Source organism: Vollenhovia emeryi, unplaced genomic scaffold (assembly GCF_000949405.1).
Source record: "Vollenhovia emeryi isolate VEMERY1.0 unplaced genomic scaffold, V.emery_V1.0 DF939141.1, whole genome shotgun sequence".
In the NCBI taxonomy this organism is placed as follows: Eukaryota; Metazoa; Arthropoda; class Insecta; order Hymenoptera; family Formicidae; genus Vollenhovia; species Vollenhovia emeryi.
In genome coordinates this window covers 139,599-153,557 of record NW_011967225.1, presented here as the reverse complement: position 1 = coordinate 153,557, position 13,959 = coordinate 139,599, and the positions used below count along the sequence as shown (strand labels likewise).

Here is a 13,959-nt window from a genome sequence, read left to right as displayed (position 1 = left end):
TTAAAAATCGTTGTCTTAGGCCGGCTTACCGCCCAATTCGAACGCGTGGCAAGATGTGACCGCCCGGCGATCGATATTGCTATGCACACATCTCGCCACGCGCTCGAATTGGGCGGTAGGCCGGCCTAAGACAACGATTTTTAATAATTAATTACTCGTTAACTATTACGAAAATTGCAAAATGGTACAGGACTTTTCCGTTCATCTCGATCCGTTCTACCTTCTCAAAAATTTTGTCGGATATGGAAAGACTCACCCTGTATACATAGTCTTTTTCTTTACTATGATCCGAGGGGGAAACCGCTCAGGGCATTGTGGGGTACAGATTTGCGGCATTACTGGGCATTACTAGACATTTTTTGGGCATTAGGCCTTGCTGGAGCATTATACAGATAAAATAAGATAAAATAAGATAATAAGATAAAGTAATGCCCACTGGGCATTAGTGGGCATTGGTGTACAAGACTTTGGTCAGCGGTTTCCCCCTCGCTATGATCCTTTGAAATCATTTGTATGTATTTACACTTTAAATACTTTCGGAAATATTATATCAGCAACTCCTCCAAATATTATTGCTCACACGAATTATGAAGTTGATCACCTTTGTAAGGTACTAAATGTGATACTAAATTATGATTTGCATCGGCAGTTATCAGCGTCGACGAGAATAACATGGGATTTTAAAAGAACAAAACTGTCGGTTCATCGGTTTTAATAATCTATACGTACGTAAGTGCTCAGATCACTTACGTAAAATAATTAAGTGAGAATTATCTTGATAGATCAACCGATACCCTGCTATTTCATACGGAAAAGCTCTAATCTACGCAATCACGCTGCAAGGTACAATCTCGATCGATAAACCCTCCTGGAAATCTCGTTAATCATAATGCCTGCCATCCAACTGCAACGTGATTTCACGTCGTGAAGTTTTTCGTATACCGAATAATTGATTGTACGAAATGTTTTCAGCTCACGAAAGTCGTACGTTTCGCGTAAGTGCAACCTATCAATGACTGTTGCAAATTGTTCAGTGTTCTAGCGCAGCGATACGATGAATTTGAAGCCGCTTTCCCAGAAGTAAAAAAAACAACCGGTTTTCTTTCACATTTGTGTGAGCGACTTTGATCAGTCTTCTAACGATGATGGATTTTGTGTGACAGAACATAAATCTTCCCTGCAGCTTTAGGACACATTTAAACTTCGTGACAGCGCACCTTTATGGTACGACCACGCGGCTGACCCTTGCATAATTTCTGTGGGGGTCCTTCGTGCTTTAGGAGGTCTGTTCAGAGAGCTCGTAACTCAAGATCGTACGGTGTGTGCCGGCATCTGTAGCTTCGTGTCACATCCTTTCGCTGTCTGCTTAGTGCAAGGGCTACGTCATGCTCTCTCTTTCTACCTTCTCTCTTGGAAACCGATACGAGATAGCCATTGCTTCTGATCGCGTTGAGTCGAATTATTTGTACAACGCTTTCTACGTGATAAAGTTCTTCTTGTCATAGATTAGACCATCGTTTTAAAACTACACAGTATTCTTGTTAGCGCTTCTAACGTTCTGCTTGGACTCTCTTGTTTCCGCATGGTTTGCGATCGCAAACTTCTTTACTTTTTCTTCTAATACACTTTTGCTTTCTTCTGATAACAAGTTAAACTAGTCACTCGCAAATCAAGTCGAAGGTACAAAATTCTGTATCGAGTCCAATACAAAATTTGCATTGGAATGCAACAAAAAATAATTTAAACAGTATAATGTATTTCTTTCTGATTCTTTGAATATTACACGCCGGCTTGATTTATTATAGCATATTTACAACACCGATTATTCTTACAAGCTTTACAGCCTTGATATCGATAAGATAGACAGTTATCCGATGATATCGCATATGTACATACAGAATTGTCAATATGCGAACTTAGAATATTGCTTTCTTATATCGAATCTATATTTTATTACCTCGGGTACAGTACATTAAAACAATTTCACAATAACACGAAGATTATTGTATTAAAAGAGTCTGTTCCTTTATCGAGGGATTATGAAAAATCTCTTATTAAAGATTATAGGCGTGTATTTTATTAATGATCTACTTCGTAATATCGTCTGAGAAGTAAACAATGCCATAAAATCTTTTTAGCGATGATGAAATATTTAATTACGTAAAGTTAGGCGGTGGCTTCGACACAAGACGACCGCCGTTATCGTCACTTCGCGCCGCGCAGGAAAAAGCACGCGGTCCAAAGTGTCACGCGCCTTTCGCGCGTGTACTAAAAGCCCTCGCTTGTCACTCTCTTTTCACGTTAATGAAATTATCGTGCGCTTACTTAATGCCTAAATATAGAAGCGATCGCGTTCCACATCGTGGCCACGGTATCGCGACGGGTATTCTTTAAAAGAAAGCGCTCCGATAATCGTCGTGGAATGTGCAACTATGCGGGACGCGTACAAGAGTAAACGACCGCGTGTAGACTTTAACCGATTCGCAAAGCAGCAGTTTTTTTCTTTCAAATAAAATTGAAACTTTAAAACTGTATCCCCTAAAGTATCCCCGTCTAATCTTTAATAATTTTAGAAATTATTAATGCAGCGCCAAAATACATTTAGCTTCATATCGTAAAATATTTGTATCAATGATGTAGCAAATATAACGGGAAAGAATTTTTAAGCAGTTGACATTATATAGATTATTATACATAGAATGCAACAACTTAAATCTGTTACATATATTAGAAATTCCATTTGCAGTGCTATTATTTGCTTCTCGATCTAAGAAGATCAGTGAAATGCCTTAAAATGCACAACGTTTCGAATAAAGTTAGAGAAAAGCTATTCGTTTTCAGTGATTTATAAAATTAATACAGGCCTGAACTAGAAGATATTTAACTTCACGCTGTTAAAGATGTTTATATCTTTTATACGATATAATAGCATTAAAAGTGTCAAAGCAAAGAGAATTCTACCCATAAGCTGCAATATCATATAAAATACGCGTAGAATACAATTATAGGAGACTGAAATTTTCTAGATGTATTGGATACTCAACTTATGCAGTAGCCTTATTTGCTTCTCTGAGAAGCTGTCGGCGAAACTGTTGAAATCGTTAAATGACTTAACATGTACGTATAAGGAAGTTTCGAACGAGCAAGTTGAATGCCAATTAATTCCCTGGCGGTCTGGGTAACGTCTCAGGTGAAAGTAAACGAACATGAGAGGATACCCTGCACGAGATTCGTGTCACGGCATTGTCCACGGTATTTGCCGACGTTCGATGTGCCGCAACAAAATCTATTAACTATAAATTATATGATACCTCAATTTTTCGGAAATAGAATTTTTATTCGACACAACTGGCTATAAAATTTCCTTTATTTTAAAACAGACTGCGTTTCGACCATGGGTTTTGGTACTTTTCAGGTTTACAAATTTGCAAACTTTAAAACCAATGGTAAAATAAAGAAAATTTCACAGCCAGTTGTGTCGAATAAAATTTCTACTTCCGTCATTCATTCACTGGCTAAGAGACGACATTCTTGGATCAATATTTTTCTTCTAAAGTCATACAGAACAGATTTAAACAAGTGTCGCGAAAAGGCATACAAAATTTGTAAGACTGGCTAATGATTTTTTACAAAATACCAAGAGCCATTTACGTGAGAAGTTATGCATGTTACAGAATTTTAAAATAATTCCAACGATAATCTCTGTCAAGAAAACGCTTGCGAAATGTGTCCCTTGGTACGGGATACATCAGGATGCTACATTGCACTATCTATGGTCTTTATGAGCGACGATGTTTTCAAAGGAAACACGCCGCAGAAATAGTTTTAGGCTGGCATCGAATCGCTTCACAGTGACGCACCAAAAATCTGAAACTGCACCCGCTATAAAAACACTTTCGCGCGGATACTAGTCGCCGGCGAAGGCCAGTATATTATTATAATTAAACACGTATGAAACGCTCGCCCACATAATGTGGCACACAAGATATCCCGCACGCTGTTAATTTGACGTTAATCTCATCCTAAAATTTAAACATAAAAATCTCTTTAAGTTGCCGATAATAGATAACAATAATTAAGCTCTTTAGTCGGCATTAACCGGCCAGTGTTTTTAAAGACATTTATCGCGAAAAATATTACCTCAGCCGCGATTTGAACTTTCCTACACTCTGGGTCGAATTGGTGAGGCGCCTGCCTAGAGAGTAGGAAAGTCCAGGTTCGAATCCTGGCTAATAATATTTTTCGCAATAAATTTTCTCTATTAAAAACACTGGCCGGTTAATGTCGACTAAGAAGCTTAATTATTGCCATCCTAAAGAGGTCGAAATAACTAACGAGCCGTGAATTTGTAAAATAATATAGTACAAAACGGCTGCTCGAGAGTTTAGAGCTGCATATAAATGGAATTTTTTTATTTAACTAGAGATGGATCCGGATATCACTTTTAGGCAAAGTTCGACATTAAACTGTCAAAAGTTCGGATTCGACAAAGAGAGGAGCAATTTTTTTTCGTAAATAAGAATCGACAGAAAACGTATAGATGAAATAAAGCACACCGAAGTGGCAGGACACCCTTTATATGATTGGCTCCCTGGAAGTACATCACGATCTGAGGCACCGTATATCTAACGGAATATGCACACTACAGGAAGATGAATACCAACGGTCCATGCTCGGAGAGAAACCTCTCCTTTTTAGGCAATCGTGCATACAAGCGGAAAACCGTCCGCCCGGATAGAAATACGTAATTGTTTGTCTCACCCGTTTCGCGTAAGATATTCAATTTCATTTCAAGTAAAATTTAGTAACCAACACTCCGGCAAACCTATCAAAAAGTAGATTCTACAAAATGTTATTTAAAATTTAATTAGCGAAATACCGTCGGTTAATGTATATCTGTTTCTACTGAATATGCTATGTGTCTTTTAAAAAGGGGGACGGGGAAAGTAAATCGATTGATTAAATCATTTGTAACGAAAATCACGAAAAGCCTCAGAAAAGAAACCGGTATAGATTTAAAAGAAAATCCGTCGTTTTAACTGCTTTGTAGTTTCAACATTAAACAATTAAACACATGGCGCAAATAATCTCCATCTCTCTTTGTAATATAAAAATTATTGTGCCTCTAATGAAACAGTGAAAATGGAAGTATTATTGTGGACGGGATTGTGCACTTTCACTCATTTTTCGAGCTTGTCCCGCATTCCTGAACCTAAGATCGTATCTGTATTACGGAAAAGATCGGAGGGACAACGAACTGATGCTGCGACGGATTAGGTCAGTGACTCCGATTATGCTTTCGTCGCAGTCCCTACAGGATGCATTACTTGGTCAGCTGGAACGTCGTACAACTAATAATCGACTCTCCGCATAATAGTGAAGCCTTGACCACATGCCGTCGGCCCCCTCCCCCCTCCCTCCCTCCCCCCCCTCCAGGAATTCGAAAACGGCACCTTCTTTGTTATGCCTTTCGCTTTTAAAGAGGATAACGGCGCGAATTTTCCCGTGTTACAGATCAATAGCAAGTATAGCGAGGAACTCGCGCAGGAATGTCTGGAATGGATCAAGACGATCACCGGCGAAAACATAAACACCAACGGGGATATGGACAACTTCTACGAGATCCTGAAAGACGGAATTCTGCTGTGCAGGTACTCGAAGAAATCGTAAAACTGACGCCGATCTTAAATCGAGCTGCCGAAACCGCGACGGGGTGAAAAAAAAACGTACGTTCGCTAATCGCACTTTGTCTCTCGGCCAGACTGGTGAACGACATCAAGGAGGGCTCGGTGAAGAAAATTAACAAGACGTCGCTCGCCTTCAAGTGCATGGAGAACATAAACGCCTTCCTGGAGGCTGCGAAGTCATTAGGTGTACCGCCGCAAGAGACTTTCCAAACCGTAGACCTCTGGGAAAGACAGAATCTAAATTCCGTTGTTATTTGCTTACAATCTCTTGGAAGGAAGGTACGGTTCCGTTCCGCAAACGCGGATATACCGGGTGACTAAAATTTCGACATAGTAATTTTTTCATTAATCCGCGGCTATTTGTTTTTTACGCTGCTGAAATCTCTTTGCGTAACTAACGTGTGAAAATAAAAGTGGTTATTTTTATCAATTGGATCTGGTAATATATATTAGAAGTTTGCTATTAAATTTGTTTTCGTTGACAATGTTAATTTAATCTGCACTTAAAGCCTGATCTGTCACATTTAATATCGAGCATTGAAAAATATGAAAAGAAGATTAACGTAGAATCAAATTCTCATTGGAGGGCAGAAAATTACTTAAGGTAATCATATAATCTTGTCTAAGAAAGCGAGCAATAAATTTTCCGTATTACATCTTAATCATCCTCAATCACAGTGGCGTTAAATCATTATGCTTGTAACACAGAAAGATCCCAATTTCCTGATACAAATATTCATTATCTTTCATTGTTGTTAGATATTTACATCTCTACAAATGGACTCGTTATCAGTAGTCACATATTGGTATCGTTCCTTGCTCTTATCGTGTGTTTTAACACACATGAAAAAAAACGCACTTTACACCTTAATTTGTAACAGCTCGAAAATATCGATTTGGATACTCCGTAAGATTTAATTTTACAGGCGGGTAATTACGGCAAACCGAGCATCGGGCCTAAAGAAGCGGATAAGAATGTACGTAACTTCACGGAGGAACAACTGAGGGCCGGACAAGGTGTAATAAGTCTACAATACGGCAGTAATAAAGGTGCTAATCAGAGCGGCATCAGTTTTGGCAACACTAGACACATGTAAACATCTGCTTACGTATTCGCGCCGAGAGGCGAAGCCCCTCTGTTCTCACCTCTCTTCTGACTTTATTCCTGCAACAAGTACTCCTTTAGACGTAGCATAATAGATGTTAACGAGGTCCAAAATAAAGTGTACTGAGCGATATGTATATCTTCATCGCAACGGAAAACAAGAAGATATAAGAGTCTTCAAGTTAAAAGAGTGGTACAAGATATAACTTAAGAAAGAAAAAGACGGCTTAATCCTTGGGCAACGACGTACAATGGAGATTTCTCATACAGTTCACGCAGAATTTCCTCTTTTTTATTGTAATCCTAATATCGCCGGGCACCTCTCCCTCTTTTAGACAATTTTTTACAAAACGCTATGTTCTGATATTACAAATATATTCTATCTAATTGTAAGATATATTAAAGTAATTTTTTGCTATTTAAGTTTTTGCAAATTTTTATCAGTCCACGCATCCAAGGATTAAGCCGTACCTATATTTCGCTTTGATATAAACTATTTAATTGGATTGTTCGTTATCACTTTGTTCAAACCACGTAATAAATTCAGAATTGACATTGTATGTTGTACGCAAGTATATCGAAGCGAGCACTCTGTAAAATGTACGTTATATTTTATATTCTGTTTCCTGATCATCTGATACTTCGAGGTGAATCATTTTACGTACGTATACTATACATACAGTACTAGTATGTATTTATTAGCTATTGTATTTCACGACACATACAATCGACTGTGTAGCTCTCAGGATAGAAAATACACAAACATTCTTACACAATACAAAGGAACAAAGAATATTGTGCGTTAGCACTAGCTCGGGCAGCCTCTATAATTGTTGAATGTTTCAAAGTATATATTGTACAACGAAGAGAATTCTACTGGCTAGCTGCGCTACTGCAATTAAACATTTCAAGTTACGATCTAATCAAATGATTCTACAAATTTGTGTTGCACGAGAGATAATAATTATATATAATTATATATAATTATATATTAAGTATTTTGTACAAATATATATTGATGGTTAGAAAAATAATTTTTCATAATATGCTGATGATATGAGTTAATAAACGATACATCAATAAGTGATTTTATATTAAATATTACTTATGATGAAGTACAATTGTATTATACTTTTAATATTCTTCTACCCAAGGCAAGTTCGACTAATCGACTTTTCGGAATATTTACTATGCTCGACTTTTCTAAAGTACTTTATTTCAGGTCTCATAGAATGTGTGATATACTACAATAAAAGAAAAATACAACATCTGTATGTTCAGTTATCTATTAAAGGGATAATAATCCAATCCGCTGTTGGGTTTAAATGCACGTCTATTATGTTGCCGCTTCTTTGCTACTTCCATCAGCTTCTGCACACTAGGTCTGTACAAATGAGAAACAGAATACCGATTGCAAATCGTCACAAGTTCATATCACGAGGCATTGTGCAATGCAGTATCATAAATCGTACCTATACGGCGGTGGTAACATCTCTTCGTGGAACGTACATTCCTTTTTAACGGGACTGTTCTGTTTGTATATTTTTAATCTAACAATATCGATATCTCTGTTGCACTGATCCATGATAGTTCCGAGTTCTTTTGGCGGCACATCAAAGTATATAAAAAAGTGGCTGAAGATACAAAAGAAACAAAAAGAGATACATCCAGCCTGTGTATATTTTACCTCTGTTCGACTATGTAATAGCGAAGAAATAATTTGTCAATCCCATCTAATTTCGCCGCAATTTAAGACAGAGCGAGCTTAATTACGTACAGCATTAATATTAAACGTATAGCCTTACTTTGCCTCGCGGTGTACATGTCCGTGTATGCTCGTTTTGCATGGAAGCGGTTTTACTCCACAATTTTCAATTTTTCTGATAAAACCACCGGTACCCAATATCGTCTGAGCTGTTCTCTTCAAAGTTGCTACCAGCTCCGGCTAGAAGCAGCGCATAGAATACGCGCTTGTTACTTATTATTACAATTATTTTGTAACGAATAAAGATCTGATAAATTATATCATGCATACACAATTATCGCAGTTATCGTTTCTGAGATGGAAAAAACATAACCTATACGTTACGGCACGATACCTTCTTCATGATACGTAGCAACAACGGCATTTCGTATGTAGGCATATTTGTATTGTTTTATATTACTCTAATCTTCAGATAACTTTAATAACAAAATAAAGTTTCACTCCTCCGTTTCGCACATCCAACGCCTCCATGTGAATCAATGTGAATACGAGCACGGACACTAGAGTTTCTATAACGGCTGCGTTCGGCAGAAGTAAAGACCCTCCCCAATCAGAGTCTGGCCACAAGGAAGCACTCTGTGATTGGTCCGCAATTTTTCGTCACTTCGCGCGTTTTATAAAGTGATAATTATTCAGTTTAGCTTCCTCACCTCCAAAGTCGAATGAAATTAGGCCGATTCAACGCGTTTTCGCTCAAAACACAAACTCTGGCAGAAAAACGTGTTGCTCCGACCCGCCAAGCAAGATATAAGACGGTGATTTTTTTATAATTAATAACTCGTTAACTATTGCAACCATTGCAAAATACTAGAGCGAAAACTGAAACTTTTCGACTCAGTTTGGTCCGCTCTATCTACACAAAAAATAAGTCCCAAACATTCACTGACACCCTGTATTGTATATGTATGTGTATACAGGGTATTTTATGTGTATTCTATTTTTTTGTACACGATTGCTCCGTTTACATCGGATAATCATTACGATTGTATTCTGGTTAAATTAAACTTTGCAGTTTTTTTAGTTACAAATGAAATACTATCTCTCTCTTATTATTAAATTTAAATTAAAATGTTATCCGATAAAAACAGACCAACTTGTAGAGGCCCTCCACCACCCCCGCCGAATTCTTTTCGACGGACCTCTCTTCTTTACAATTGCAATACATTGCAGTTATAATTTTATCTATCTTTTTAATTATGGAGTTACATCCCCCTGTCTCTGCCTACCCGAATACCTATCCGTATTCCGCTGTATAGTCTTATCCATTTTCCTACCTACCCGCGTTTCAACTATTTGTTAATAAACCTGCGTGTCTTTCGTTAAAACTGCGACGCGATTAATAAGGGACCCGATTTGGGGTTATACGCGCGCGATTTAATAGGGATTTAATAGAAGTCTTTTTAATCTCGTATATATATATGCGAGAATATGTAAACAAGATAAGAATATAACCCACCCGAATTTTCACAAATAAGAAAAAAATCAGCTTATTTCGCACATCACCTTACATACTCTATTAGAGTGGCCTATTGACCACTTCCATCGTTGGGCCAGATTGGACATACCTTTCGTTGCTCCTGGCCATACAGTCTAGTCATTTCGACCAGAAATCAGGAAGGAAGAAAACTCCTTCCACAGTCGGTTTATTATCGTCACCGACAAATATTTCGTACGGTTCGAACTATATGCGAGCATGGATCGTATCGAAATGCACGAACACGAGAAGTTAATTAAAGAAAAAAAATTGATTTAAAAAATTTACCGAATAAAACTCATCAAATATATTTTTACTTCTGTTATTTATTCGAGAATAGATAATGACTGTTCGTGACTCAATCTCCAAATTCGAAATTCAATTTTAATAACATTCCGCGATAAATGAAAATTTATGATATGAATGAAGTTAAACAATAATTTCTTGAAAAATTATCTGAAAACTGATCGCGAAGACCGACCGCGAAAACACGAAGGCGCGTATAACTATGCATGTATTCATGCAAGACGCATCTTGAAAGTACATCGCAAGATACACATACAAAATAAATGACGTGAGATCAAGAGAAAAGAAACTTTCCGTACGATAGATAGACTGATAAGCCGACATTGAGTATTCTAATTAATCAATAAGCTCAAACAATGTATGAAAATAATATAAAGTTTCAGCGTTCTCGACTAAATATATAAATCTCACGTCATTTTGTTTTATTTTAAATATAAATTTGTTAATAAAAATGGATAGGCTACAAGAAATTCGACGAATAGATCAATAATATTCGTCATATTTAGCGTGAAAGTATGTGATGTGCTGCAACGAGGCATCCAACCCTTCACAGAGAAAATCGCGTTCACTCCCTTTCGATAGATAAAATATATAAAAATAAATATAAAATTATATTGTACTCTATCCGTTTTTTAGGCAACGGATCTACGAGATATACAAATCTACGATCTACGATCTCGACTCTACGATCTACGAGATGTAGATTCGTTGCCTTGATAAAAAAATTTCTCACTCACCGATCTGATGCGCAGCAGCGGAGTTTGACTATGTTGATTCTGTAACATAATATAAAAGTTATCTTAAAACAGTGTTCAACAGAACCAATATTGCAAGATATAATTTTTAAACGTATCGAATTTGTTATTCATGAGAAGAAAAAGGTATGAAAAAATTACATCGCGAAAGATTTTCTGCAAAAGATCTTCGCACGACAATAAATTTTTATAAAATTTCAAGTTTTTCTTGTTTTCTAATTATTATTTCAAAATTACAGTGAAATAAAACGACTTGATAATAAATTGGAAAACAGATTAATTGTACACAAAACGAAAAAATAATGCGCAAAAATTAAGTTGACGCGAGAATAAATGCATAAATAATTGTACTCACCAAAGGGTTGCTCCGCCGTCGCCTGATGCCTCCCAGGCCGCCACCTCCTCTCAGATTCCTCCATTTCACACTGGCACAACACTACACTGGCACTGCACTCGCGAAAGAGGAGCTATTTACGATCCCGCGCGCTAATTACCGAAGTAACGCACGACACGGCACACCCGATGTTGATCGACGTGGACTTTATTGCAACGAGAACGAGAGAGCGAGAGACGAAATTCGTCGATCGACGTCGATGGACAAGTCATTTCTCGCTGAGCGGGAACGTTCTGGCGGAAAGGACTCGCGGACATACGCGAGGCTAACTTGACGCGCGTCGCGAACACGAGAACCGAATGCGTGTGCGTTCGACGGGGCGATTTCGCGCGAACGTTTCTCTCGCCGCGCATCACGCGTGGGAAAACTCGGACATCACTGCACGCGCGAGAAGATTAGAATCGAAATTGAAGGGCTCGGTGTACTCGCGGCGTGCGAGGATACGACGGCACCGTAGCGACGCCGACTGTGCGAGATATCTCGGCCGGGATTTCACGGATTTACGCGTCCCGGTGGATCACCGACGCGTGAGGTCGAATCTACATCGCGCGACTGTTATGCTGGACAATGGAGAAAACTCACTGTGATTGCGCGTGCCGTGAAACGTCGACGATCATCGCACGAGACCGATCCGCTGCGTGTCCACTGGCTCCTCGAGTGGATCAACATGGCGCCGGTTCCCGGCGGCCACTGCGCGGCGCTACAACGGCGGTGCTACGCGAGGGTCAAGTCAACGACGCGATGTATCTCGAAGAAACGCGCTCACTCGGAAAATATGCACGTTGACGAAGCAATCGACACCTTCGCGGCTCTCCTCACGATTTACTCAATTTACTAATTTATTTACTTAAAGGGAAGCGAGCACGATTCGACGGTCTCCGCTTTCCGTATCTCGAATGAGGTACGTTCTCCGAGAAAGACGAACACGACGTTGCACAACACTCGCGGAATCGAAGAACTTGATCACACGGCTGTGGCACCGTTCAATTACGCGGGGAACGATTGCACACTTCGTCCCGTGACACTCGTAACCGGCGGTTCGGACGACAGTGCGACTCGCGTCCCTTCTGATCTCGACGCGCAGCGGCCGCGGCGGCGCGAACTACGCGAGTCGACGGCGCGTTGGAGAATCACTTCGATTTCAGCTCGCGCGATGCGTCCCGAATAAGTGCGCAAATACGAACGTGTTGGCGCGCAATCGATATCCTCGCGGCTCTCCTGTACTCAAATGACCGTGATAGATTCGTCTCTAATGTGAATAACTCTTGTACGAGACGATCGCGTTGCGTAGACGATCGAGATTCTCGTAGGAGATGATCGCGACGCGAAGACACACGGAACGTCCGTCTCGCTCGACTGATCCGCGCGGACTGATTCGGCTCAATAGATTGTTTATCGACCGAGGTCGGTCGGGCGCTACGTCATTTCTCGGAATCTCGGCTCGGCGACCGAATTGTTTACTACGTTACGTTTTTTTCGTTTTTTTGGAATCCGCGCTCGGTGTTCGGCCAAGGTGTTTACGGTGCCGTACGCAAGATCATTCACGCGACGACGGTTGAACGAGTCGGTTGTGTCCGCGCCGCTCCGTATGTCGTATTATTATTTCTCGATACGCGTTCGCGACAAGTACGGGTAGAAATCGCGATCGCTCTCTGCGAATAATCGGCGAACGATATCATCGCGTGATCGCAGAATTTTGCCACCTATCCTCGGTTAGCCAACAAGACAGATATCTAACGCAATTCACACGTGAAATCTACAACGTCCAAGAATCAAAGCGCTAGCTAACTTGAAATTACTTTTTCATTGCGATTATTACGGACAATAATTGCTTCTTTAATCGGTGCTTGTATTCGGATACACCTCGCATCATCGCAGCGAGTCTCTCGCTTCGAGTATAATTTGTTGACTGTTTCGAGGTTGAAAGCGCGGATTAATACACGAAATATTGCATCGAGTGTTTTAATTATCGCTTATCGGTGATTTATTAATACCACTATTTGTAATCGGACTCGGTGACAATCGGACACAATAAAAATCGCATACACTGATTATCGAATTACAAATGGTGCGAGCGGTAATTAATTTAAACGTCGAAACCGTCATATTGACGTCGATTCGATATCGTTTCGACGTCAATTAACAAGTCATTTCTCGCTGGGACATTATTTATGTTAATTCATCTTTAAACGATTTTTAAATGTAGGACACCTAAACTGTCCTTTTCATTACATACATTCGCACATGTGTAAGCAATTGGTTTACTATTCCTTAGTAGAGTCTGTTACTGAACTGGCTGCACTAGTTCAGAGTATATCTTTCTTCCTCTACGTTGGAAAAAGAAAAAGAAACCCTCAACTAGTGCAGCAAGTTGAGCTAAAATGAACAAGATCCCTTCATGCTGCATTTCTAACAGCTTTGCAACTATGTATTGGAAGATTTTCTGTTGTACGGCACAAGTAGTTTACGCTTT

At 39.4% G+C, this 13,959-nt stretch overlaps 2 protein-coding genes across 2 annotated transcripts in view; one reads left to right on the top strand and one right to left on the bottom strand.

Moving 5' to 3' along the window:
• LOC105566928 (myophilin) overlaps positions 1 to 7,918 on the top strand; it is an 18,923-nt gene extending 11,005 nt beyond the window's left edge. The window contains exons 2-4 of the mRNA XM_012021355.1: positions 5,515 to 5,651; positions 5,762 to 5,966; positions 6,614 to 7,918. Coding sequence (XP_011876745.1) covers positions 5,515 to 5,651; positions 5,762 to 5,966; positions 6,614 to 6,784 — 513 coding nt within the window. The 3' untranslated portion in view covers positions 6,785 to 7,918. The remainder of the gene's footprint in view (positions 1 to 5,514; positions 5,652 to 5,761; positions 5,967 to 6,613) is intronic.
• A 72-nt stretch (positions 7,919 to 7,990) lies between these two features.
• LOC105566929 (probable 28S ribosomal protein S6, mitochondrial) lies at positions 7,991 to 9,077 on the bottom strand. The gene is made up of 4 exons (XM_012021356.1): positions 8,892 to 9,077; positions 8,598 to 8,737; positions 8,265 to 8,426; positions 7,991 to 8,176 (listed from the first exon to the last, which is right to left on the bottom strand). Exons 1-4 carry the CDS (start codon positions 8,934 to 8,936, stop codon positions 8,074 to 8,076), a joined length of 450 nt encoding a protein of 149 aa, XP_011876746.1. The 5' UTR covers positions 8,937 to 9,077; the 3' UTR covers positions 7,991 to 8,073.
• Positions 9,078 to 13,959: the final 4,882 nt, after the last annotated feature.